Source organism: Mesoplodon mirus (genome assembly GCF_964341445.2).
Source record: "Mesoplodon mirus genome assembly, chromosome: 14".
Taxonomy (NCBI): Eukaryota; Metazoa; Chordata; class Mammalia; order Artiodactyla; family Ziphiidae; genus Mesoplodon; species Mesoplodon mirus.
Window position 1 is genome coordinate 13,893,379 of NC_138990.1, and position 25,981 is coordinate 13,919,359.

General features: G+C 43.1%; 1 protein-coding gene across 1 annotated transcript in view; it reads right to left on the bottom strand.

The window, feature by feature from the left end:
- Positions 1–25,981, bottom strand: part of ACOXL (acyl-CoA oxidase like) — a gene marked incomplete at its 3' end in the record, with an annotated part of 356,274 nt that overhangs the window by 127,750 nt on the left and 202,543 nt on the right. The window contains 2 exon segments of the mRNA XM_082643007.1: positions 8,833–8,901; positions 8,905–8,922. Of these exon segments, the coding sequence (XP_082499133.1) occupies positions 8,833–8,901; positions 8,905–8,922 (87 nt within the window).

Consider the following 25,981-nt stretch of genomic DNA (forward strand, 5'->3'; position numbering starts at 1 on the left):
GCCCCACCGACGGCCTTCGCAGCCTTCACTAGGCTGGCCTCTGCCGACCTCTGGTCCCATTGCACGCACCTCTCTTTGTGTCTGCCATCTTCAGGGGTGATTCTGGGTGTAACTCCCCATCTGTAGATCTCTGGGAAGATCAGTTGGAACTCTCTGCCTCTGATTCTGCTGGGTCAGGCAGACCCTCAGCCCATGCCCTTGTTCTCTCTCTCCAAGAGGCCCTCAGAAGAGGAAGACAGTTTCACCTTTCAGGAAAGCAGAGTTGTCATCTGCAGACTGATCAGCCCTGTACTGGCTGCTCCTCGTACCCCTGCTCTTGCAGCCAGATCTCAGTCCCTTTTAGAACTGATACTGGAGGCCCTGCAGTTGGGTTGACCCAACCTCTGATTTTAGGAGTATCGCGCTGTGTTTTTTCTGGCAACTCAACATCTCCACCTGCTGACCACTAGGGTTCACCTACAGCCAGAAGGCTGGGGCCCCAGTGAGAATGTCCTTTCTGGTTTACTGTGCGGTTCTTTCCAGGAGCAGAGGGTGTCCAGGTTCTGCAGCCTGAGGTCCAGTCCTCACCCAACACCATACCTGTCCCAAAACCCCATTGTAATACCTGAGGTCCAGCTCATCTGGGAGAAGAATCTGGAATTCACCCCAGTGATGGGGGTGGGGAGAACATTAGGGCTGAAGAGTAAGGTGTGGGTGTGCGCGTGTGTGTGGCCTTTATTCTCTTGAAGAGGCCTCCCTCCCTTTCTTTGTTACTCTTTCTTCCTTCTCTTCCCTCCCTCACTTTTTATATTTAAGGGAGGGACTATTTCTTTTAACGGTTTTAAATAAGTTTGATTTTTAAATTTTTTCAATTTTTTGGAAATTTTTAAAAACTTCAAGCCATATTATGGTCTTAAATAAAAAGTAAATGTCTCCTATCCAATCCCTTACCTCCAGGACCTCATTCCAGAAATACCCATTCTTCAGTAGTTTCTGTTCTCCTAGAAGAAGCAGCTTCCAAATGTCAAGGTCAAACAGATTCTTGTGTTATGTTTTAGTCTGCTTCCTATTTGGAACACGCTTTTTATTGAGCAGCTTTATTTTTCCTGGAGTCTTAATGGACTATTTCTCCCCTTGTTTCAAGAAGAACCATATGCCTTTTCCATCATCACTAAGACCTCCCTGCTTCTTAATCATTCTATTTGTTGACCCGAAATCATTTCCTTCTGGAAGTCATTCTTTTGATCCTTCTGACTTCCTGTTCTAATTTGGACTAATTGTGTTCTGGGTCTGCTACACCACTACTACGCAGGTATTTCTTTATACATACTCCTCTTGCATTAGCTCCAGAAAGCATAGATGTCTTTCTAATTCTTAATTCCTTTTATGCTTTTCTCCAGTTCATCTACAAGTAATATTGCTCAGAAAGTGCATGGCAAGGTAAACTTCCTGAGCATTTGAATATCTGTAAATCTGGCTCATATTTGATGAATAATTTAGCTAGCTATAAAATTTTACATTCAAAATAATTTTCTTCTGAATTCTAAAGGCATTGTTCCATTTTATTTCAGACCCTGGTCACTCAAAGTGTGTTCCACAGACCAGCAGCGTCAACATCACCGAGGAGCTTGCTAGAAAGCAGAAATGCGGACCCACCCCAGAATCTGAATGTGAACAAGACCCCTAGGAACGTATGGGTGCAGTGGAGTTGAGAGGCACTGCCCCAGCCTTCAGCGCTGCCGCTAATAGGGCTGAGGTCAATCTGACTCTCTTTTCTTAGTAAATAATCTGATGTTTCTTCAGTCTAAAGTTTGGCGGCCCTCTCTTTGTCCTTACTTGGTGATCTGAAATCCTCCAGGCTGTTTTCAGGCTCTGACCTTTTCTGGTGGGTCCTGCCAATTTCAAGTCTTGTGACTTTTTTCAGATCTGGGAAATTGTCTTCTTTTATTTCTCTGGATTTGTCTGCCTTTCTGTGTTCTCTGCTCCCTCTTTCAGGAACGTCATCAGTTTCCTAGACATGATCATCCATCTCTCTCAGCCTTTCCCTTTTACTTACCTTCACTTAGTTTTGCTGATCGTCATTCTAAGAAGTTTTCTCAAATTTATCCTTTGGCCTTTATATTGGATTTTTTTAAATTAAGCAAACATATAATTTTAATCTACTATGGTTCTTGGCCCTATGATTACTATGGTTCAGTGCACTATGGTTCTATGAGTGCTCATTTGTCAAGGCAGGGTGTTCTCGTCTTATGGATGCCAGGTCATCACACATCCCCAGGGATATTCACTGGTTTTTGCTTCTCCCAGTGCCACTTATTCTATTTGTTCATATTGCTCCTTCTTTCATGTGTCATGGTTTTTCCTTAAGTTTCTGATCATCCTAATTAGATAACCTGTATTATGGAATTATTGTTCATTTGCTTAGGTGTGATGATAGTACTGTGCTTTTGTAAGAAAATGTCCTTATTTTAGAAAATGAATGTCGAAGTTTTTAGGGATGAAGTGTCTGATGTCTGCAACTTTCAACTGGTTCCACACACACACACACACACACACACACACACAAATATGTGTATAAAGAGAATAAGAGACCACTTAAATATAGCAAAATGTTAACATTTGGAAGTAGAAAACATGCCCAAGTGTTATTGCACTAGTCTTTCAATTTTCTCTTGAAATTTCTGTTTGAAATTTTCAAAAGGTGGAAATAATAAGAAAAACAAAACAAAATATCTGAATATCATTGGGAAAATACCCCGAGGGGCCTGAAATCCCTAAGAAATCAGCTTTCTTACAGGAAACTAGATACATGCTTGGTTTTTAAGCAAGGCAGGCTGTAGGTCATTTGCATTTTTGCATATATGCTCTTGGAGTAATAAACAATGTATGCTAAGCCTCTGACTGATATTCTTTTTTTTTTTTTTTTTGCGGTACGCGGGCCTCTCACTGTTGTGGCCTCTCCCGTTGTGGAGCACAGGCTCCGGACGCGCAGGCTCAGCGGCCATGGCTCACGGGCCCAGCTGCTCTGCGGCATGTGGGATCTTCCCGGACCGGGGCACGAACCCGCGTCCCCTGCATCGGCAGGCGGACTCTCAACCACTGCGCCACCAGGGAAGCCCTGACTGATATTCTTTAGGAAATCTGTGGATTAAGAAGGGACCTGTCCTAGGGTACCTCTAATGAAGCAAAAGAAAGTTATAATGGGATTTCATGGGTGTAGGCAGTAATTGGATTTGGTGGAGGGTGTAATTAAATTTCACCAAGGGCCTACAACCTCTGCCCCAGGAAAATAATGAAAGGGTCAGAAGACCTTCTACCTTGCTTAAAGGGAAATATATAAAGCCTGCAGAAACTCTGAAGCACGTGCCTGCTCTGTCCACATCTCCTCAATCATGGGACAGCAGCTCTAGTATCTTCAGGATCGCTAAAGAATCCCACCTTCAGGCAGAGGGTTGAAAGCCCTGTAAGTAATGGAAGAATACTATGAAAATTACTGACCAGTTTCTGTCCCCTGGTCTCCTGAAATTTCTATCTCTGCTTCAATAAGTGGAATCAAAACAGAATCCAGCCCAGAGAGGGATAGCCTCCCCAATATGGGCTGATTCCAACACTCAAGTGGAAGGCCAGGTTGACCAGTGGAGGGTAGCTAGCGCCATCTTCTCCACCATTGGGTGGATGCCAGGCAGTCTGAAAGCTCTGGGTACAAAGCAGGGCATGTCAACTGTAGGTTTCCTGGTAGGCTGTGTCGACTGGCAACAAGCAGGCAGGCTGCCCCCACTCCTTCCCCAGCAAATCTCAGTCTCTCACCCCCAGAAGACTAAGCCCTCTCTCTGGGCAACCGAAGTGTCCTTCCTACTGCAGGTTTCCAGAGCTGTGGCAGATGCTACTGCTGTAGTCAAGTTCTCTGATGTGGGGAGGATGGCTGTCCTGCCATCAGACAAGCCTTCAGAGAAATGCCTGGCTCTCTGCTCCAATCCCTCTCCTTGCTCTCAAGCCCTTTGGCTCAGCATCTCTCCAGAGACATCCAAAAGAAACAACTCCCACTTCCATCAGTGTTCCCTTGAGCTCATCCATCAATTCCATCCTATCTGCTTCCCATTCTCCAGAAATTTATCAAACTCCTTTGTCTTCTGATGGCCTCTCTACCACTGTCAATGCCCCTGCAGATCTGTTCCCCTCTATTCTTTCTTCTAGTTATTTCAAAAGGATTGAAGAGGAAAGAGCTGCCTTGTTGGTGTTCATGCCATGATCTCGAACCAGAAGTCATCCCCTTGGTTTTTAATCCTCTTATCTATGGTGCAGTGTCTGAGTACCTTCTCTCCTTCTAATTCTGGATGTTGTGGGAATGCTTCCCCACTCACCACCACCTTTAATCTTTCATTTTCTTAGCAATAAAGTCAGGAAGGGCATCTGCCTTATCTTAGAGCACCACTGCGGAAGAGTTAACACAGAAGGCCTGAGACTGCTATTCTTGGAAGGGTGTGCTTGCAAGGATGCCTTTGGCTGGCATCTGGGAACCTGGATTTGGGGAGGGTTCCTATCTTTCTGTGACTGACAAGGGTAGCTCTCTGTGCCTAAACACTTTGTGCAAACAATACGGTTTGTGCTAAACACCTGTTTTCTGACCGAAAATCTGGAATTCTAATATGTGCTAGGCAGAGGGTACCTATGTGACCAGCCTCCAGTAAAAACCTTGAATGCTGAGTCTCTGATGAGCTTCCCCAGTAAACAGCATTTCACATGTACTGTCACAATTCACTGCTGGAAGAATTAAGCATGTCCTCTGTGACTCCACTGGGAGAGGTGTCTTGGAAGCTCATGCCTGGTTTCCTTCGGACTCTGCCCACGTGCCTTTTCCCTTTGCTGAGTTTGTGGGGTTTTTTTTTTTTGCGGTACGCAGGCCTCTCACTGTTGTGGCCTCTCCCGTTGTGGAGCACAGGCTCCGGATGCGCAGGCTCAGCAGCCATGGCTCAGGGGCCTAGCTGCTCCGTGGCATGTGGGATCTTCCCGGACCGGGGCATGAACCTGTGTCCCCTGCATCGGCAGGCGGACTCTCAACCACTGCGCCACCAGGGAAGCCCAAAGCATAAGAGGTTTTTTTGGGTTTTTTTTTGCCCGAGTTTGTGTTTTATCCTTTTGCTACAATAAATCCTAACCATGAGGATGACTGTATGTGGCCTCCTGTGAGTTCTCCTAGAGAATTGTCAAACCTGGGGGTGGTCTTGGGGACCCCTGATCCACACCACTTATAAAATCAGTGTTTCCAGCTCTTGATAAGCTTTGATCATAGCTTGAGGTAGTATTTTTCCAGCATGTGTCTGGAAGACGTCTATCTGGAAAATTGGCCAAAGAAGGCCTACACAATCTGTTTTTTTAAAGTTTTTTTTTTAATTTATTTATTTTTGGCTGCATTGGGTCTTTGTTGCTACGTGCAGGCTTTCTCTAGTTGCGGCGAGCAGGGGCTACTCTTTGTTGCAGTGTGCGGGTTTCTCATTGCAGTGGCTTCTCTTGTTGCGGAGCACGGGCTCTAGGTGCATGGGCATAAGGATCTAGAGTGCAGGCTCAGTAGTCGTGGCACACGGGCTTAGTTGCTCCACTGCATGTGGGATCTTCCTGGACCAGGGCTCGAACCTGTATCCCCTGCATTGGCAGGCAGATTCTTAACCACTGTGCCACTAGGGAAGCCCCACAATCTGGTTTTAAGGTCTCTGGTGATCTCCTTTCTAGCAGACTGTGAAACTGGACCATCCCTGGCTTCCTTCCTCAGCCTGGGCCTCAAAGCCCTGTATGGGTTCTTACTGCATGGGTGCTATGCCTCTTTGTAATGACACATGTCCTCCTGAGCAGGCAGCTCAGCCTCCCTCCAGCCCAACATCCCTGCATCCGTGCCCTCCATGGTCCAGAGTCCCTCTTTTTCACTGCCCATGCTCCCATTTATATGAGAATAAGCAAGCTGTCCCTGTTTCTCCTCTGCTTCCACTTCACTTCATAGTTAGACATTGTGACTACTCCCATAACTAAATTAAACCACCTTTCCATAGTGTCTACAAGCTAGAGCTTGCAATTAAAGCACTGAGTCACAACGTCAGGGTCAAGCAATGTCGAACCACAAGCTTGAGTTTAAAATATACTCCTGAAGAGAAAATTGTTGAAAAACCTCACACACTTGGATTATCAGCTGAGATGGAGAATGTGAATTAGTGCCATGTCTGATTACTGAATATTCTTAAGGAGTGCTTTTTAAAACAACATTTAGGTAGGAGGGAGACAGAAGAAAAGCAATTTTTAATCCAGCCCACATTAAATGGCAATTCTTAAATAACTGCCCCAAAATAAGTTACTTTACTTTACTCATAGTATATTCTTGGCTCCCTTAACAAATATTAGTTGACCATATATGCACGGCTTTATTTCTGGGCTCTGGATTCTGCTCCATGGGTCAGTGTGTCTTTTCTAATGCCAGTACCATACTGTTTTCATTACTACAGCAGTGTCCTGCACAGCTGGGGAAGCTGGGTGTTCACTCACCTGCTCTCATTTTCCCCATGGGAGAAACCACCAGCCAAGAAGGTCTTTTTGTCCTTTAGCTGCGCCACCCTGGGAGAGGAGTAACGCAGGTAAAGTGAAGCCTATCCTCTTACCCTCTTCAATGTGTTCAATCTCAGATTTTTTGTTCGTTTGTTTGTTCCAACAATGTGCTGGAACTTCTCCACTGGACTCCTGGACTTTCACAAAGGAACTCTCATCCATGAATAATTGTCAAAACTGGTGTTCTTTGGGGGCAAGATGGCAGAAAATGCCTCTTCCACCATTTTGATGATGTCTGAGAATAAGTTTGTCTATGTCTACAAAAAACTTTGTTGTGATTTTGGTAGGAATCTCATTATATAAATATAGATAGATAGATCAGTTCTGGCAAAATGGACATATTTCCTGTGCAGAGTCATCCAATCTGTGAATATATTTAGTATGCCTCTCCATTCACTTAGGACTTCTTTGATTTCTTTCAACAGCATTTTGTAATTTCCAGCATAAAGATCCTATACATAGTTGTTAGACTTACACCTATGTATTTTATTTTCTTTGAAACAACTGTAAATGATATTATATGTTTAATTTCAGTTTCCACATGTTCCTTAATGGAATATAGAAATCTGATTGATTTTTGTGTATTGATCTTATATCCTATGGTCTTGCTGAACTCACTTATTAGATCTAGAAGTTTTTTGCAGACTCCTTGGATTCTCTATGTAGACAATGATGTAATCTGCAAATAAGAACAGTTTTCACTTCTTTCCCTTTTAACCTCTATGTATTTTATTTATTTTTTCTTGCCTGACTGCCCTCACCATGACTTCCAACTCCATGTTGAGTAGCAGTGGCACCAGTGGATATCCTTGACTTATATCTGATCTTAGGGGGAAAGCATTCAGTGTTTCACCACTAAGCATGATGTTAGCTACAGCTTTTTGTGGATACTTTTTTATCCACAAGTTGCAGAAATTCCCCTCTATTCCTAGTTTGCCAAGAGATTTTATCAAGAACCATTGTTGGGTTTGGTCAAATGCTTTTTCTGTGTAAACCAACATGATCATATAATTTTTTTTCTTTTTCAGTCACTTGATATGATGGATTACATTGATTGGCTTTTGAATGTTGAAGCCGCCTTGTATACCAAGAATGAATTCCACTTCTTCATGGTATATAATTCATTTTATACACTGCCAGATTTAATTTGTTAAAATCTTATTGAGGATTTTTGTATCTAAGGTCATGCAAGTTTTTGATACGTAGCTTCCCCTTTTTTGTACTCTCTACTTTTGGTTATCAGAGTAATACGAGCTGTATAAAACCGAGTTGGGAATTGTTTCCTTCTCTTCTATTTTCTGCAAGAGATTGTGTATAATTCTTCTTTAACTGTTTGATAGAATTCTCCAATGAAACCTAGACCTGAAGGTTTCTTTGGGGGGAGCTTTTGTATTATTATTAAACATTAAATTTCTTTTCTATTATAGGACTACACAGGTTGTCTATTTCAAGTGGCTGCATTTGGGTCTTTGTGGTTTTTGAGGTATTGGTAATTTCTTCTAAGTCATCAAATTTATTAATGCAAAGCTATTTTCTAGTATTCCCTCATTATTATTTTAGTGGCCACAGGATATCTAGTTATATATCTTTTTTCATTCCTAATACTGGTTATTTGAGTCTTTCTGTTTTTTGTCTTTGTCATTCTTGCTAGGGAGTTAACAACTTTATTGATTCTTCTCAAAGAATCAGCTTTCTGTTTCATGGATTTTTCACCTTTTTCAGTTTCATTGATTTGTGCTCTTTTCTTTGTTAGTCTCTTTTTTATGCTTGGTTTATGCTTATTTTGCTCCATTTTTTTATTTTCTGGAGGTGGGAACAAAATTTTTGATTTGAGACATATTCTCTTTTCTAAAGTAAGCATTTAATGCTATAAATTTCCCTCTAAGCATTGCTTTTCTGCATCCAACATTTTTTGATATGTTATGTTTTCATTTTCATTCACTCTATATATTTTAAATTGGACCTTACAAACTCTTTGGGAATAGCCCTCCCAGTAGAATCTATATGACTCCATATGTACAAGAAGTAGTTTTCTTAAGCCAGAAAAATATATAGTTCAGCATCAAAGGTCAGCTAGGAAATAAATAAATTAACACCCCCTCAATTCAACTACTGCAAAAATCAAGTGCTTAATGGAAAAACACCTGCCAATTAAGTGAAGACATCAGATGAAGATAAAACATATAAAGCATTTCAGATTTCTGGATAACTCTTGATCCTGAAAATTATGCTGTTTAAAAAGAATAAACATTTCCTGAATCTTACCTGCAGCATTAGAACACTGTCACCTTCAAAAGTTACAAACATAACTGTGTCACATTTTAAGCCAGAGATTCAGTTTTCCATCATGTAACCCTATTGCAAAAAAAAAATAAAAGAAGCAGATTTTAAATTTGCAGTCCCATCATTATAAAGGACTAACATTCTCTTTGAAATTAAATACACACAATTGAAAAAAGAAAATAACTCTATTCCTCCTACCCAGAATAGCCATTCTAAGAATTTTGACCCATCCCATGAGCTTTTGGTCCATAAATATTATTTGAGGGTATGGCCTTTGTTGGTAGTAAAAACATTTGAAAACAGCCATGTCACATTTTTCCCAAATATTTCAACAAATTATGCTAATTTTCTCTCTCTCTCTTCCAAGTCTTATGAATTCGAATAAATGTCAAGGTATTTGTGATTACACCCCACAATATGCAGGAGAATGATGCCTCCCCCACACAAAGCCTTTTTTAATTAGCAAATATACCTACGATTCCTGGGAGACAACATAAAACAGCCTAAATTACCACTCTGCCTCTTCATGTCATTAAACATTCTGCATCATAAATATACACTCCAGCTTCCAGCCAGTTTGTTACTTTTTTTCTTTTCTCACTTCCTGAAATCCTCATTGAAATGGTGGTAGCCTGCTGCTCCTTTCCGAAGTGGTGAAGTGTCTCTGCACACACACTGGGAGAATTATCTGCTCCAGAGAAAGCTGATCAGCCCCAGGCCAGACGTGGAGGGAGCAGAGTTGCCCGCGTTTGGCCACAGGCCCTTCCCCTTCTCAAGGCCTCTGTGCTCTCCTTCTTCCAGCCCATTGTCCTCCTCCTTAACTCTCAGAATCCTTGCCACTCTCAGAATCTGCTTCCAAATCAGCCCTGCCATGTAAGTTACATCACAGGCGGCTGTCGCATCACCTCTCCCAGGACTATGTGCACTTAGCACTTTGGCTCTGTCTAGGAATGACAAGATTCAGCCCCCGTTGGAATTTTCAAGCCACATGGGCCGGGGGGGGTCACACAGGATGCTCCCGTGGGCAGTTGTATACTCCAACCTCAAGGTACCCGTTATCCTTGGGGTACCTGCTTCATTTCTGAAAACGGTCACTTGAGTCACAGAAGTGGGCACTCTGAGTTCCCACTGCCTGCAGAGCCTGAAGTCCTGTGAGCATCCCTGCTTTCCTGTCCCGGGAGCCATCCTCTGATGCCCTGCTGCTTCCCCTGGTCCCCCCTCAGCATCACGGCAGTCCGGGCAGGCCCTCCGCGTGGTGTTAGTTTACAGAAACAAAGGCATCTTCACAAACCCTCAGGAATCCTTCATAACTTTCATAAAGGTAAACTGATTATATTTATGGAAACAGAAATTGGTGGCATTTCCAGCCTGGAGAAGTTCAGCCTTGACTCCCCTCCCCCATCATAACCACAGGGTAAACCCCCTCATCCCCGGGCAAACCACATGAGATCAGGTTCTGACTGAGTGTGATCAGGCCCCAGAGTGTTTCCCCTGCAAGGGCGTAGCTGACTCACTTTCACCATCAGCATTCTACCATTTATCAAGTATTTGCCATGAGTCAAATACTGAGCTGGGTGCTTGACCCAGACTTCGTTTTGTTATTTCACTTAATCCTTTTCCTCCTCTCAATAGCCCTGTGAGGTAGGCATTACCCCATTTTACAGATGAAGAGAGCAAGGCTCAAGGGCTATGTTGGAATGTTCTTGAATAACCCCTCAAGTTCTGGTACGGAAAAGATGAACATGAGACCTACCACCTCAGACTTTGGAAGAAGCTGTTATACATAAGAAGCACACCTGCTAAAGGCTCAAAATAATAATTTTGAAGAAATAAAGTACTTTTTCCTTGATCATTTTGCACTGGTCTCTTCCAGCAAGAGAGGGAGAAACAGGCTCTCTGTTGTCCTTACATTTTTGAACTGTTCACACCCTGCCCTGGAAACCAGGCCATCAGGGCTTTAAAATAACCCGAGCAATGGCTCACTCAAAAAGTAGCAGAGTGGAGAAGCTTCAAGATGGCGGAAAAGTAAGACGTGGAGATCACCTTCCTCCCCACAAATACATCACAAATACATCTACATGTGGAACAGCTCCTACAGAACACCTACTGAACACTGGCAGAAGACCTCAGACTTCCCAAAAGGCAAGAAACTCCCCAAGTACCTGGGTAGGGCAGAAGTTAAAAGGAAAAACAGAGACAAAACGATAGGGACGGGACCTGCACCAGTGGGAGGGAGCCGTGAAGGAGGAAAGGTTTCCACAAACTAGAAGCCCCTTCGCGGGCGGAGACTGCGGGTGGCGGAGGGGGAAGCTTCGGAGCCGCGGAGGAGAGCACAGCAACGGGGGTGCAGAGGGCAAAGCGGAGAGATTCCCGCACAGAGGATCGGTGCCCTCAGGCACACAGCAGCCCGAGAGGCTTGTCTGCTCGGCCGCCGGGGTGGGCGGGGCTGGGAGCTGAGGCTCAGGCTTCAGTCGGAGCGCAGGGAGAGGACTGGGGTTGGCGGCGTGAACACAGCCTGAAGGGGGTTAGTGCGCCACGGCTGGCCGGGAGGGAGTCCGGGAAAGGCTGGAGCTGCTAAAGAGGCAAGACACCTTTTCTTGCCTCTTTGTTTCCTGGTGCGCGAGGAGAGGGGATTAAGAGCGCCGCTTAAAGGAGCTCCAGAGACGGGCGCGCGCCGCGGCTATCAGTGTGGACCCCAGAGACGGGCACGAGACGCTAAAGCTGCTGCTGCCGCCGCCAAGAGAACAAAAGTACCCCAAAGTTAGCAGAAGGAAAGAAATCATAAAGATCAGATCAGAAATAAATGAAAAAGAAATGAAGGAAACGATAGCAAAGATCAATTAAACTAAAAGCTGGTTCTTTGAGAAGATAAACAAAATTGATAAACTATTAGCCAGACTCATCAAGGAAAAAAGGGAGAAGACTCAAATCAATAGAATTAGAAATGAAAACCAAGAAGTAACAACTGACACTGCAGAAATACAAAGGATCATGAGAGATTACTATAAGCAACTCTATGCCAATAAAATGGACACCCTGGAAGAAATGGACAAATTTTTAGAAATGAACAACCTTCTGAGACTGAACCAGGAAGAACTAGAAAATATGAACAGACCAGTCACAAGCACTGAAATTGAAACTGTGATTTAAAATCTTCCAACAAACAAAAGCCCAGGACCAGATGGCTTTACAGGCGAATTCTATCAAACATTTAGTGAACAGCTAACACCTATCCTTCTGAAACTCTTTCAAAATATAGCAGAGGGAGAAACACTCTCAAACTCATTCTACAAGGCCATCATCACCCTGATACCAAAACCAGACAAAGATGTCACAAAGAAAGAAAACTACAGGCCAATATCACTGATGAACATAGATGCAAACGCTCCTCAACAAAATACCAGCAAACAGAATCCAACAGCACATTAAAAGGAACATACACCATGATCAAGTGGGGTTTATCCCAGGAATGCAAGGATTCTTCAATATATGCAAATCGATCAATGTGATACACCATATTAACAACGTGAAAGGAGAAAAACCATATGATCATCTCAATAGATACAGAGAAAGCTTTTGACAAAATTCAACACCATTTATGATAAAAACCCTCCAGAAAGTGGGCATAGAGGGAACTTACCTCAACATATCAAAGGCCATATATAACAAACCCACAGACAACATTGTTCTCAATGGTGAAAAACTGAAACCATTTCCACTAAGATCAGGAACAAGACAAGGTTGCCCACTCTCACCACTATTATTCAACACAGTTTTGGAAGTTTTAGCCAGAGCAATCAGAGAAGAAAAAGAAATAAAAGGAATCCAAATCAGAAAAGAAGAAGTAAAGCTGTCACGGTTTGCAGATGACATGATACTATATATAGAGAATCCTAAAGATGCTACCAGAAAACGACTAGAGCTAATCAATGAATTTGGTAAAGTAGCAGGATACAAAATTAATGCACAGAAATCTCTTGCATTCCTATACACTAATGATGAAAAATCTGAAAGTGAAATTAAGAATACACTCCCATTTACCATTGCAACAAAATGAATAAAACACCTGGGAATAAACCTACCTAAGGAGACAAAAGACCTGTATACAGATAATTACAAGACACTGATGAAAGAAATTAAAGATGATACAAATAGATGGAGAGATATATCGTGTTCTTGGATTGGAAGAATCAACATTGTGAAAACGACTATACTACCCAAAGCAATGTACAGATTCAATGCAATCCCTATCAAACTACCAACGGCACTTTTCACAGAACTAGAACAAAAAATTTCACAATATGTATGGAAACACAAAAGACCCCGAATAGCCAAAGCAATCTTGAGAAAGAAAAACGGAGCTGGAGGAATCAGGTTCCCTGACTTCAGACTATACTACAAAGCTACAGTAATCAAGACAGTATGGTACTGGCACGAAAGCAGAAATATAGATGAATGGAACAGGACAGAAAGCCCAGAGATAACCTCACGCACATATGGTCACCTTATCTTTGATAAGGAAGCAAGAATATGCAGTGGAGAAAAGACAGCCTCTTCAATAAGTGGTGCTGGGAAAAGTGGATAGCTACATGTAAAAGAATGAAATTAGAACACTCGTAACACCATACACAAAAAGAAACTCAAAATGGATTAAAGACCTCAATGTAAGGCCAGACACTATCAAACTCTTAGAGGAAAACATAGGCAGAACACTCTATGACATAAATCACAGCAAGATCCTTTTTGACCCACCTCCTAGAGAAATCAAAATAAAAACAAAAATAAACAAATGGGACCTAGTGAAACTAAAAGCTTTTGCACAGCAAAGGAAACCATAAACAAGACGAAAAGACAACCCTCACAATGGGAGAAAATATTTGCAAATGAAGAAACTGACAAAGGATTCAGCTCCAAAATTTACAAGCAGCTCAAGTAGCTCAATATCAAAAAAAACCCAATCCAAAAATGGACAGAAGACCTAAATAGACATTTCTCCAAAGAAGATATACAGATTGCCAACAAACACATGAAAGGATGCTCAACATCATTAATCATTAGAGAAATGCAAATCAAAACTACAATGAGATGTCATCTCACACTGGTCAGAATGGCCATCATCAAAAAATCTACAAACAATAAATCCTGGAGAGGGTGTGAAAAAAAGGGAACCCTCTTGCAGTGTTGGTGGGAATGTAAATTGATACAGCCACTATGGAGAATAGTATGGAGGTTCCTTAAAAAACTAAAGATAGAACTACCATACGACACAGCAATCCCACTACTGGGCATATACCCTGAGAAAACCATAATTCAAAAAGAGTCATGTACCACAATGTTCATTGCACTCTATTTACAATAGCCATGACACGGAAGGAACCTAAGTGTCCATCGAGAGATGAATGGCTAAAGAAGATGTGGCACATATATGCAATGGAATATTACGCAGCCATAAAAAGAAACGAAATTGAGTTATTTGTAGTGAGGTGGATGGACCTAGAGTCTGTCATACAGAGTGAAGTAAGTCAGAAAGAGAAAAACAAATACCATATGCTAACACATATATATGGAATCTAAAAAAAAAAAGGTCATGAAGAACCTAGGGGCAAGACGGGAATAAAGACGCAGACCTACTAGAGAATGGACTTGAGGCTATGGCGGGGGAGAGGGTAAGCTGGGACCAAGTGACAGAGTGGCATGGACTTATATACACTACCAAACGTAAAATAGATAGCTAGTGGGAAGCAGCCGCATAGCACAGGGAGATCAGCTTGGTGCTTTGTAACCACCTAGATGGGTGGGATAGGGAGGGTGGAAGGGAGGGAGACACAGGAGGGAAGAGATATGGGAACATATGTATATGTATAACTGATTCACTTTGTTATAAAGCACATACTAACGCACCATTGTAAAGCAATTATACTCCAATAAAGATGTTTAAAAAAATAGCATCAGAGTCAGCACTGGAATCCCACCATCTCTCACAGAACAGGCACTGGAATACCGTGAATGTAAAGATGCTTTATGTTCCTGTGTTAGTTCTTCACGTGGAATATAATTTATTTCTCTTCTAGATGATGAAACTCAGCTTTGAACACCCCTCCTTATTTGAAAAGTTAGTAAAACCGTGTGACTGTTATCCTGATGATTCCAGACTCTCCAGGGCCCTGTCAGAGCCCAGGTATCAAGGCTCACGGCCCTCACAGAGCTTGCAGGCAACAAAAATGAAGCAGCAGAGAAAAAGGTCAACGGCTTGCAAGGCAGTGGCCAAGGCCAACACGTTGCCTCCAAACTCCTGAAACTACCAGGGGCAGAGTTATGATCTAATTTCTTTAGAATAGGCTGGAGAGGCCCATCCTCATAAAAGTCTAAATCCTTGGCATAGCTGAGGTGACCCATTTAGAAACTAATTAGGTTCAAAAAAGTCATGGTCATCCTTGTTCTGTGTGAATATGTCTGACAGTTTAGGGAAAGACATGCCACATCGAGAAGTTTCTGACTGGGGACTTGCTTTCATCTTCCTGAGGAAGTTAAATTCTGAATGTGGAGCCCCTAACTCTTTGGGGACAAACGAGTATAAGCTGTGTGTGTGTGTGTGTGTGTGTGTGTGTGTGTGTGTGACACTTTCTAACTAAAAAAGAACTTTTAAAATGAACTCCTAAAAGCAATATATAAGCACTATAAAAAACAAACCCACCAGAAAAAAAGAAAAGAGAAGAAAAATCATCCATAATCTCATGATGTAGGAGATTAAAGGATGCCTGAGAAAGAAAGACCCCGAGAAAAATGCTGGTTGGGAATGGGGGATCAAAAGGATGGAGGTAGATGTTGCAGGGATGCAGGTGGGGAGAGCCCCAGAAATCAACAGAGCAGATCTGGGCAAAGGGAGCCATGGAGTGTTCCAGAGGGAGGAGAGATATGACAGCATGGGAGGAATAGTCAGAGGAGACTGAGGAGGGAGTCGGGGGTGAGGAAAGCTAGAAACGGGAGGAAGCCAGAGGAAAGTAAGAGGGCTGGATTTGGGGAAGGAGGAAGAACGTTGACCTCATAGTCACCCACAGCAAGTATGGGTGGCGAATTGAGGGACAGTCCTGGGTTCTGAGGTCGGAGACACCTGCAATGTCAGGTCATCACTCAGCATCTTCTCAAGGCTTTACAAACCAGCACCACAGGATGAGCTGAGAGAAAGGACAGCCGTGAAGACCATTGCTGAGGACTGATTTTATGTTCTGTGTTACACAGGAGCTATCTTTTCCACCCTTCACAACAGCATCTCAGCACCCTGGTTTTAGGGATGAGGAAGCTGAGGGTCCCTGAGGTTTTCCCACTCCACTCCAGCCTTCCCTGAGGTTTTGCAACACTGATCCCTCTGTCTGGAACACTCTCCCCAGATCTGCGGGTGGCAGTCTCCCTCACCCCACGCCCGTCGGGACCACAGGGAGGCTGTCTCTGGTCCTTCTGTCTGAAACAGCTCCCTCACCCTCCACCATCACTCCCTGTCTCCTCACTGCAATCTATTTTCCATCATAGCTTTCCATTCTATTATAATTATATAATAGAATGCTAGAATCTACTCCTTAAAAATATATTTATTGCCTGTTTGCCCCTTGCAGACTGTACACTCCGTGAGGGCATGGACTTTGCCCCATTCACTACTGCTTCCCCAGCACGGAGATGAGACCTGGTACACCATACGGGCACAATATAGTACCTGCAACCGACCGGGGGAAATAACATGTGGGTAGGTGGTGAAACGGGGTTGGAACCCCGAGCCACCCAACTCCACTGCCCACCTGTGCTCTTCTTCTCTATAAAGCAGACAGGCGGCTGGACAGAGGGACATGGAAGTGGACAGGGAGGTGAAGAGACAACCCAGAAGACAAAGGTACGGGATCCCTCTGCCAGGCCCGTCCTGGCAGGAGCTGCAAAGCCCAGTAGCCTGTGTGGACAGAGGCGCAAGGCTGGTCATGCTCTGATAGAGATCACGAAGGTCAAAGGCCATGGGGACAGAATAGGACACAGAGCCCATGGCTGGGCAGAGAAGGGCCAGGATCTCAGTGTCCAAGCTGGGCATCAAGTAGCAGTAGGGCTGGCACGAGGCGGGGCAGGGACAAGGGGACAGCAGAGGCCCAGGGAAACTGCTACCCGAGGCCGCAGGTGATCCCGGCTCAAACCTCTGGGGGTGGATGAGGCTGACTTTTCAGGGCTGGAGACAGGGTAGATCCGTTCAGACGTGGACCTGCCCTCCTGTACGGTGTTGCTGAACGTCGATGGAACACAGTTAAGGATAACACGGCTGCAGCTTCGAGAAGAAGGGCCGCAAAACGGTGAACGTAAACCTTGCCTCAGTTTCCCGGCCTGGATGCTGAGTGGTGTCGTCTGAACGGTCAGTGTCCCTGACTCTCCTAGTGGGGCTCAAACAAGGGGTGACTCAAGCTCTCCCAGAGGGTAAAGGGACCCTCGAATCAGCCCAGCTGCGAACTGCCTGTCCTTACAGGTTGGGGGGAAAAAAGTAGCTTTCCGGCCCAGGGACAACCAGCAACCAGCTGTCCTGGGGGTGGGTGGAGGGAGAAGGAGACAGGGCACTTAGAGGGACACTGAGCAGGTGCCCAAGATGACGTCAGAGAGCGGGCCCCCTGCAGTGGCCACGTGAGCCCAGAAGGAGAGGCAGCACTTCGTCACAGACTTGACACCTGACGGGGTCCCCGGAGCTGGGAGGAGAGCCGAGTTCTGGCGACAGTGGCCCCCATACTTGGGTTCATGGCACACACCGGGGCTGTGGCCCCAGATTCAGAGTAGAAAAGCCCAGGCAAGGGCCCCGCCATCTCCGTTAACGCTCGCTCACCTCCCTGGAGCCAGAGCTGCTGCCCTCACCTCCTCCAAGCCGGCACCTCCCTGGAGCCTCCCTCCAAGGCCCGGGTAGGCCCATCCAGGATGAGGAATTTGGACTCAGTGTGTTCTTGCCATAGATGGAAAAGACCCGTCAGCGCCGAGGGGAAGGGCAGGGACCACTGTTCAGGGCGTCGTGACGGCATCAGCATCACACTGTCTCCCTCCCAAAGCACATCTCTCCCAGAGCTGACACCTGTGAGACCTGCTTCTGCCTGGGAGGAGGAGGGCCTCCTCAGTGCCTAGGATGCCAAGGGCACTGCTCCTTCCGTGGTACTTTCTAGAAGAGTCTGAAGTATTCTAGGAAAATGACCAGGGCTGTACTTTCTGTTCTCTCCTCCTACCCCTGCCCGGGGCATTTTTCCTCCATCTTCCAGCCACAGGGCTCCCTCACTCCCTCTTGGGATTCTGTTTCCAAGCCTCACGGTTGTCTCAGCTTTAACTGGGGAGCCAAAGAGGCCCACTCGGCAGGAGGACCATGCATCACACATGGCTCTCGGCTCCTGTGTCCACACCGAGTGCTCCTGATGCATGTGTGGTTGAAGCCTCATGGGGGAGTGGACTGGGTTCTCACCCTGCGTGTCGTGTGGGGAATCTCTCCATGGCAGGCCGGAAACGTTGGCCTCCAGTGTATCTCAAGTTAAAACTAAAGATTTACTCTGGGGAGGCCTATAAGAATATGACAGAGAGTGTGTGCATGAGTGTGGCGTGTGTGTGTGTGTGTGTGTGTGTTGTGGGCTGAATTGTGTCCCCCCAAATTCCTATGTTGACGTCCTAACCTGCAGGACCTCAGATGTGACTGTATTTGGAGAGAAGACCTGTGAAAATGTAATTAAGGTTAATTGAAGTCACTAGAGCATGTCCTAATCCACAATGACTGCTGTCCTTGTAAGAAGAGGACATTAGGGCACAGAGGGGAGACTGTGTGAGGACACATGGAAGAGAAGACGGCCATCTACAGGCCAAGCAGAGAGGTCTCAGGAGAAACCAACCCGCCAGCGCCCTGATTCAGACATCTAGCCTCCAGAATTGTGAGCAAATAAATTTCTGTTGTTCAAGCCATTCGGCCTGAGGTACTTTGTTTTGGCAGCCTGAGCAGTGTGTCTGTGTGTCTGTGTGTGTGCAGTGTTATCTCAAATCTTGCTTGCTCTCCACCAGAGATAAATCAATGTGAACTGCTTCTCCAATGTGAATAAATCCTTTGGAGTCTTAGGAAATCCTTCTCTCAGCCATCCCCTCAAGGCACTCCCTAGCACCTTGGGTTTTCATTACAAAATGAAATGGTTGTTTCCATGATTTTTCATCTCTTCTACTTTGGACTCCTGAGTGGGGGCCTTTGCTTATACATTTCAGGTTGGGGACTGGGGAGATGAGAAAAAAGAGGGGTGTGAGGGAAGAAAGAGATTTCATCCCCCAAAAAGTGAATAATATTTTCCATCAGCTTACTTCACTCTGAATAAAAAAAAAGAAATGTGGACTAGACAGAGGGAACTCTAAACTCCGTGCTCCCCAAGCCAACAGCATCCTCGGGGGACATGCAGGCCAGGATCTGGGAGGAAAGAGCATACTAGTTAGATGTGTTGCTCTAGCCCTGCCTTCTGGGTTACATCGGGCCTCTTAGCAAGTAATTGTGAATGTCATTAAGGTTGTGTCCCATTTCAGTGAGGGCCCCATGAAACATATTTTATGATTCAAAACTTTGTACACTGAAAGTTTAATATGTTCCTGCTGTTTTTAACATCTCTGATTTTTTTTACTATATGATTATGTTTAATAAATGTATCAGAAAAAATTAGAAACAGGCTTTCTCCCCCCCCCAAACAAATTGAGGGTAAATTTTGTTAATTTGAAGAAGAAAAAGACAAAATCAATCTTATCTTATTGGTTAAAGGAGGGTCAATGGAAAATAGACCAGCCAGGAGGGACTGGGTCTTAGGGTTGCATTAATTTTACATCGATGTTTCTCTGCCACCCTGAATGGGGAAAACCCCACATATATGGGCGGTTGGTGTGTGTGAGACTCACTGCACCCTTTCCTGTGACAGCCGTGATTGGGGTGGGGTCTTCTGAGAGCCCAGCTGATGATGGATGTTCTGATGGAGGTGATGACAAGTTGACTCGACCTGTCCTGTGTGTTTTGGGGTGACCCTGCACTCTCAGGGCTTATGAACTGGGGGGAGTGGGTGGGAGGGAATCCTTTCATGGGTCCCATAACCAAAAGTACACTGAGGATCTCACGTTGCAGGCACTATGTCGCACACTGCGAACCACAGACACGGTCCTGTCCTCAGGAGAGAGACAGGCATTGGTCAGGTAGACAAATAAAACAGGTAATTTAAACATCTGTGGTAAGTGCAGAAAAGACAAGATCTGAGTTCCATGAGGAAAGAATAAACAAGAAAGACCCCTTCTAATCTAGATGCCAGAGAAAGTTTTCAGGGCTTAACTTGGAACCATAAAGAAGAGAAATGGAGACAGCATGATCCAGATGAGAGAACAGTGTGTGCAAACACGCTGTGGCCAAGAAGGAGCACAGAATGTTCAGGACTGGAAAGAAGGCTGGGTTGGAGGTGATGAGTCAGAAGAGCAGCCCAAAGGTAAGGTTGGAAACAGGTGTCAAGTGACTTGGGACCTCAAAAGGCATTTTGGGGATTCATTTTATGTTAGTTAAGGTGCAAAGTCATAAGATAATTTTAATCTTTGGAGTAAGATGACTTGTGATTTTAAAAGACAGTTCTAGAACTTCCCTGGTGGCACAGTGGTTAAGAATCCGCCTGCCAATGCAGGGGACACAGGTTCAAGCTCTGGTCCGGGAAGATGTCACATGCCGCAGAGCAACAAAGCCCATGTGCCACAACTACTGAGCCCACGTGCCGCAACTACTGAAGCCCGTGTGCCTAGAGCCTGTGCTCTGCAACAAGAGAAGCCACTGCAATGAGAAGCCCACGCATCACAATGAAGAGTAGCCCCTGCTCGCCACAAGTAGAGAAAAGCCCACGCACAGCAACGAAGACCCAATGCAGCCAAATAAATAAATAAATAAAAGACAGCTCTAGCTGCTGAGTGATCACAGCCCACAGGAGGTGAGAGAGAAGGGGCTGGACTAGTTGGTTAAGATGGGAGACCTGGGTGGCCTGGAGTCAGAGGGAGAAGGGGTTGAACAGGGTTGGGTGCGTGCATAAGAAAGGGAAAGTCCAGGCCACATGAATGGCAGGTGTATGGTGTGGTATTTACCGAGTTGGAGCATCCTGGCAGGGGAGTATGTTTGTGTGGAAAGATCAAACGTTCATATCTGTAAATGTTAGATGTGAGAATTGGAGAGACATCCAAGTGGCCTGGCCAAAATGAAGGCGAGATACAAGATTCTGAAGATGCAAAATGATGTCTGGTATGGAGATATAGAGTCCTTACTATGTAAGTCTTCAAAACCAGTGGAAGGGACAGAATTATCAAGAGCATAACTACACAGGGAAGAGAGGACCCAGGCTCATGTTATGGAAAATGCCAACATTCTGAGGTCAGGCAGAGGAAAACTGGCAGAGGAGACTAAGAAGATAAAAAAGCAGAAAGGAAGTTGAGAGTATAGTGTCCTGAAAGCTTGGGACAAGGGTGCATCCAGGAAGGAGGGGTCAACCACGATGAATGATCCTGGGAGCTCAGGTAGGTGAGGACCCAGAAGGATCCTTTGGGCTGGGCCTCAGGGAATCAATGCTGACTGGTCCAAAACAGTTTAAGTAGCATGGAGGAGGGGAAGCCAGATTTGCTTGGGACATCTGTCACTGGCAATATGGCAGATGAGATAGTCTTTAACAAAAACTAAGTCTCCAGTAGAAACCATTGAAAATATGCTTGATAGAATATTTTTGAAAAATCATTTTGATGTATATCAAAGTGGTAAAGAGAAATACTCAGAGGCTGAACTCAGAGCATGAGTCCAAAATGGGGAGCAGGTGTTGAGGCCAGGTAAGAAGTTATATAAAGACATGTGTATAAATGTAGTCCTCTGGAAAACAATGCCTACCAAGGGTTAAGTGAGAAAACGCCATACCTCACTTAAGAAGATATTGAGGAAATTTGCTAGTCTCAGCTCTGGCTGTGAGTGGAGGGGGAGAAACATCTCTGCTGAGAATTTTTACCATGGTCTGCATTCCTATGACTCTGGGGCCAGAATCCATATGATGCCCTGAAAGCTCCAAGTAGAGGACCTAGTTCAAAGTGAGTTGAAGTCTCCAGGCATCTGGCAGAGGTAAATGCAGATCCTTTCTGGTCTGAAAGAACTACCAAGATAAAGTTCCAAAATTCATGGGCTCAAGAAAAAAAAAAAATCACGAAAAGCAAGGGAAAGTAAAGGACAATCAGAAGAGATAGATAACAATCAACAGAATCAAAACTGTAGAGGTAACAGATATTAATATTAGACTCCTACACCAAGAAGGAGATAAAATAAGAACATGAAGAGAGAGTCTTCAAAATAACAATGGCCTAAAAATTTTCAAAATTGTCAAGTGACACAAGTCCATGTATTTAGCAATCCCAAATGACCCCAAATAGGAAAAATAAAAAATAGATCATACCTAGATACATTATAGTGAAGCCATAGAACACCAAAAATAAAGTATCTTAATAGGAGCAGAGAGAAAAATTACAATTAAACAACCAATTCCTCAGAGCCAAGGGAATCCAAAATAATAGTAAAATCTTTAAGTGCTGAGAGAAAATAACTGTCAACCATGAATTCTATCCTTAACAGTACTTAGCCTTTCAAGACTGAGGATGAAATAAAGACACATTCAGACAAAGAAAAATTAGGTTTACTGCCACAGAACCACACTCTTCTGAAGAAAGTACTCCATGAACAAGGAAAATGAAGAGATGCAAGAAGGAATTGTGAGCAAAGAAATTGGTAAAAAGTGGTAGTTCTAGAGAAACCCTGATTCTATGTAATAATAAATATGATGGCTAATACGTGGGATTAAAAACCGTAGGACTAAAGTTATGGACAATAATACTGTAGAAGGTGGAGCTAGTGATTAGTGAAAGCAATCAAAGCTCTCATATTTTGGGGAGAATGGAAAAATAATGATTAATTTTAGACTTTGTATGTTAAATGTACATATTCCAACTGCTACAGTGACCACAAAATGAACATAATAGAATGAAAAGTGGAAGAGAGAAGAATGGAAAGAGGAAAAAAACAATAAATCTGAAAGTGCGAAGCCTAAACAAGCAGAGATAAAACAAAACCAAAGAAAGCAAGGCATAAGATGGAAGAAATGAATACAAATATATCAGCAATGACAAATATTTAGACTACACAGATAAAAATGAGGTTGTTGGACTTCCCTGGTGGCACACTGGTTAAGAATCTACTTGCCAGTGCAGAAAACACGGGTTCAAGCCCTGGTCCAAGAAGATCCCACATGCCGCGGAGCAACTAAGTCCGTGCGCCCCAACTACTGAGCCTGTGCTCTAGAGCTTGCGTGCCACAACTACTGAGCCTGCAAGTCACAACTACTGAAGCCCGCGTGCCTAGAGCCCATGCTCTGCAACAAGAGACGCCACCACAATGAGAAGCCTGCACACCACAATGAAGAGTAGCCCCGCTCACCGCAACCAGAGAAAGCCCACGTGCAGCAACAAAGACCCAACTCAGCCAAAAATAAATAAATAAAAAAAATTTTTAAATGAGGTTGTCGGAACAAATTAAATAAAAACCAGGTAAGTGTTATTGATAAGAAACATAAATGCAACATGCTAACACATGCTAATGTAAAAGGATCTAACAAATACCAACTAAATGGAAGCTTCTGTTCTTATACTAATATTGGACAAAATACATTTTAAGACATTACTAGAGCTAAAGAGAGTCACTACAGGAGGACCCAAGATTCAGTACACTAGGAACATAGGACAGTTCTAAATTTGTAAACATCTACTAACACGACTTGAAAAGAGTGAGATCAAAATTAACAGAAACACAAGGAGACACCGACAAATCTACCATCAACAGTGGGAGATTTTAGTCCACTCAATAACTGATAAATCAGACAGACTAAAACTTCAGTAAGAACAGGGAATATTGGAATAATGCCACTAATAAGCTTGATCTATTGGTCACATTTAAAACCCTGCAGCTCATTACAGAATGCATCTTGAAGTTCACACGGAAACTGTCCATGCTCTAGGTCACAAAGTAGGTCATAATAAATTTCAAAAAAAATCTGTATCACACTGGCCATTTTCTCTGACTACAATGGAATTAAGTAAAAACACCAATATAAAAATTATTTTTATTATGACAACAAAAATAAGAACAGTCACTAAAAAGAAGGCAGTATGTACAGTGGTTATACTTTGTAGCCAGACTGCCTGGGTTTGAATCTTGGTTCTGTTAACTCGGATCTGTGTGATCTTGGGCAAATTGCTTAAACTCTCTGTGCCTCATTTTTCACATACGTAATATTGGGGTCATAACAGTCCTACTTTGTAAGGTTGTTGTGAAGATTATATAAGTTAAGCAATGCAAAATGTGAAGACTGGTGCCTGACACATAGTAAGAATGCAACAAAGTTTGGCTATTATTATTTTAAAATACTAGACATTAGGAAATTTAAAAAAACATACTCAGCTAATTCATGGGTCAAATAAGTCATGATGGATGTTAACATATGCTTAGAATTGATAAACAGAAACTCTTACATATCAAATCATGGTTGATCAGCCAAAGCAGTATTTACCAAAAAGTTATAAATTTAAATGTTATTAAAGTTATAATACATAATTAAAGTTATAATATTTAATATAATATATAATTATAATATATAACTAAAGTTATATATTTAAATGTTTATAATAGAATTGGAGAGATGGCAAAAATTAATGGGATAACATGCAAGTTAGGGTAATAGAACAGGAACAAAAATGCAAATAAACACAAAGAGAATAGGAGGAAATAAATAACGAAGACAAAAAGCAATGAAATGGAAATCCCAGATATAATCTGGAGAGGAACAACAGAACCAAACATTTATTAGTTGAAAAAAAAAAAAGAAAACAGATCAAGAGATAAAGGGGTGGGGAAAACAAACAATATTAGGAGTGGCAAAGGGAGCATAACTACAGATACTGTAGAGATAAAAAGATAAGAGGGTATTATGAACTTTATGCCAATAAACTTTAAAAAGAAGAAGAAATGGACAAATTAGTAGGCAAATATAAATTACCAAAACAGACTCAAGAAGAAATAGAAGACAACCACTAAAGAAAGAGAACCACTCTTTTTAAATGTCTAAGAAAGGAACTATGAGACCTACATGGCTTTACTGATATTTGTATGAAATATGCAAGGAACAGATCATTCCATTTTATACAAACTCTTTGAGAGAATAGAAAAAGAAGAAACCCTCCCTCCCCAAGCCACTTAATGCGGGTGTTATAACTTTGATATCCAAATTAGACAAGGGCAGAAATAGGAAGGAATAACACAGGACAGCCTCTCTCGTGATCACAGATGGAAAAATCCTAAATGAGTATCAGCAGACAGAATCAACAGTGAATTAAACACACACACACACACACACACACACACACACACACACACACACCATGACTAAGTTGTATTTATTCCTAAACCCAAGATTTATTAAACATTAGAAAATATGTTACTGTAAATTCACCACATAAACAGATTAAAGGAGGAAAAGGTGTGATGATCTCAGTAAAATAAAGGAATGTAAATAATTCCATACAATTTAGATCCATTCATCATTTTAAAACCAAATGAAAAAAACGAGTACACACACAAACACACAAAAGCCTCTTCATAAACTAAGGGTAAAACATACCTGCCTTACCGTGATAAAGAATATCAGCAGAATATCCACACCAATAACATCCTTAATGGTGAAAAAGTAATAAGCACATGCCCGTTAAAGTCAAGAATAAAATATAGGTGCCCGTTATCAACCACTTCTTTAACCATTGCATTGCATGGGAAGCTCTGGCCACTTCAATGATATGACAAAGAAATAAATGTCAATAATTGTAAAGGAAGAAACAAGCTATCATTTTTCACAGGGAATATGATTATGATCATAGGAAACGCAAAAGAACCACAAACAGATTATCAGAATTGTTATGACAGCTTAACAAGGTCGTTGGATATACGATCCATATACAAAAATTCAACTCCATTTTTATACAACAGCCTGAAAGGATTAGTTAGAAAATATTTTAAAAGCTATCA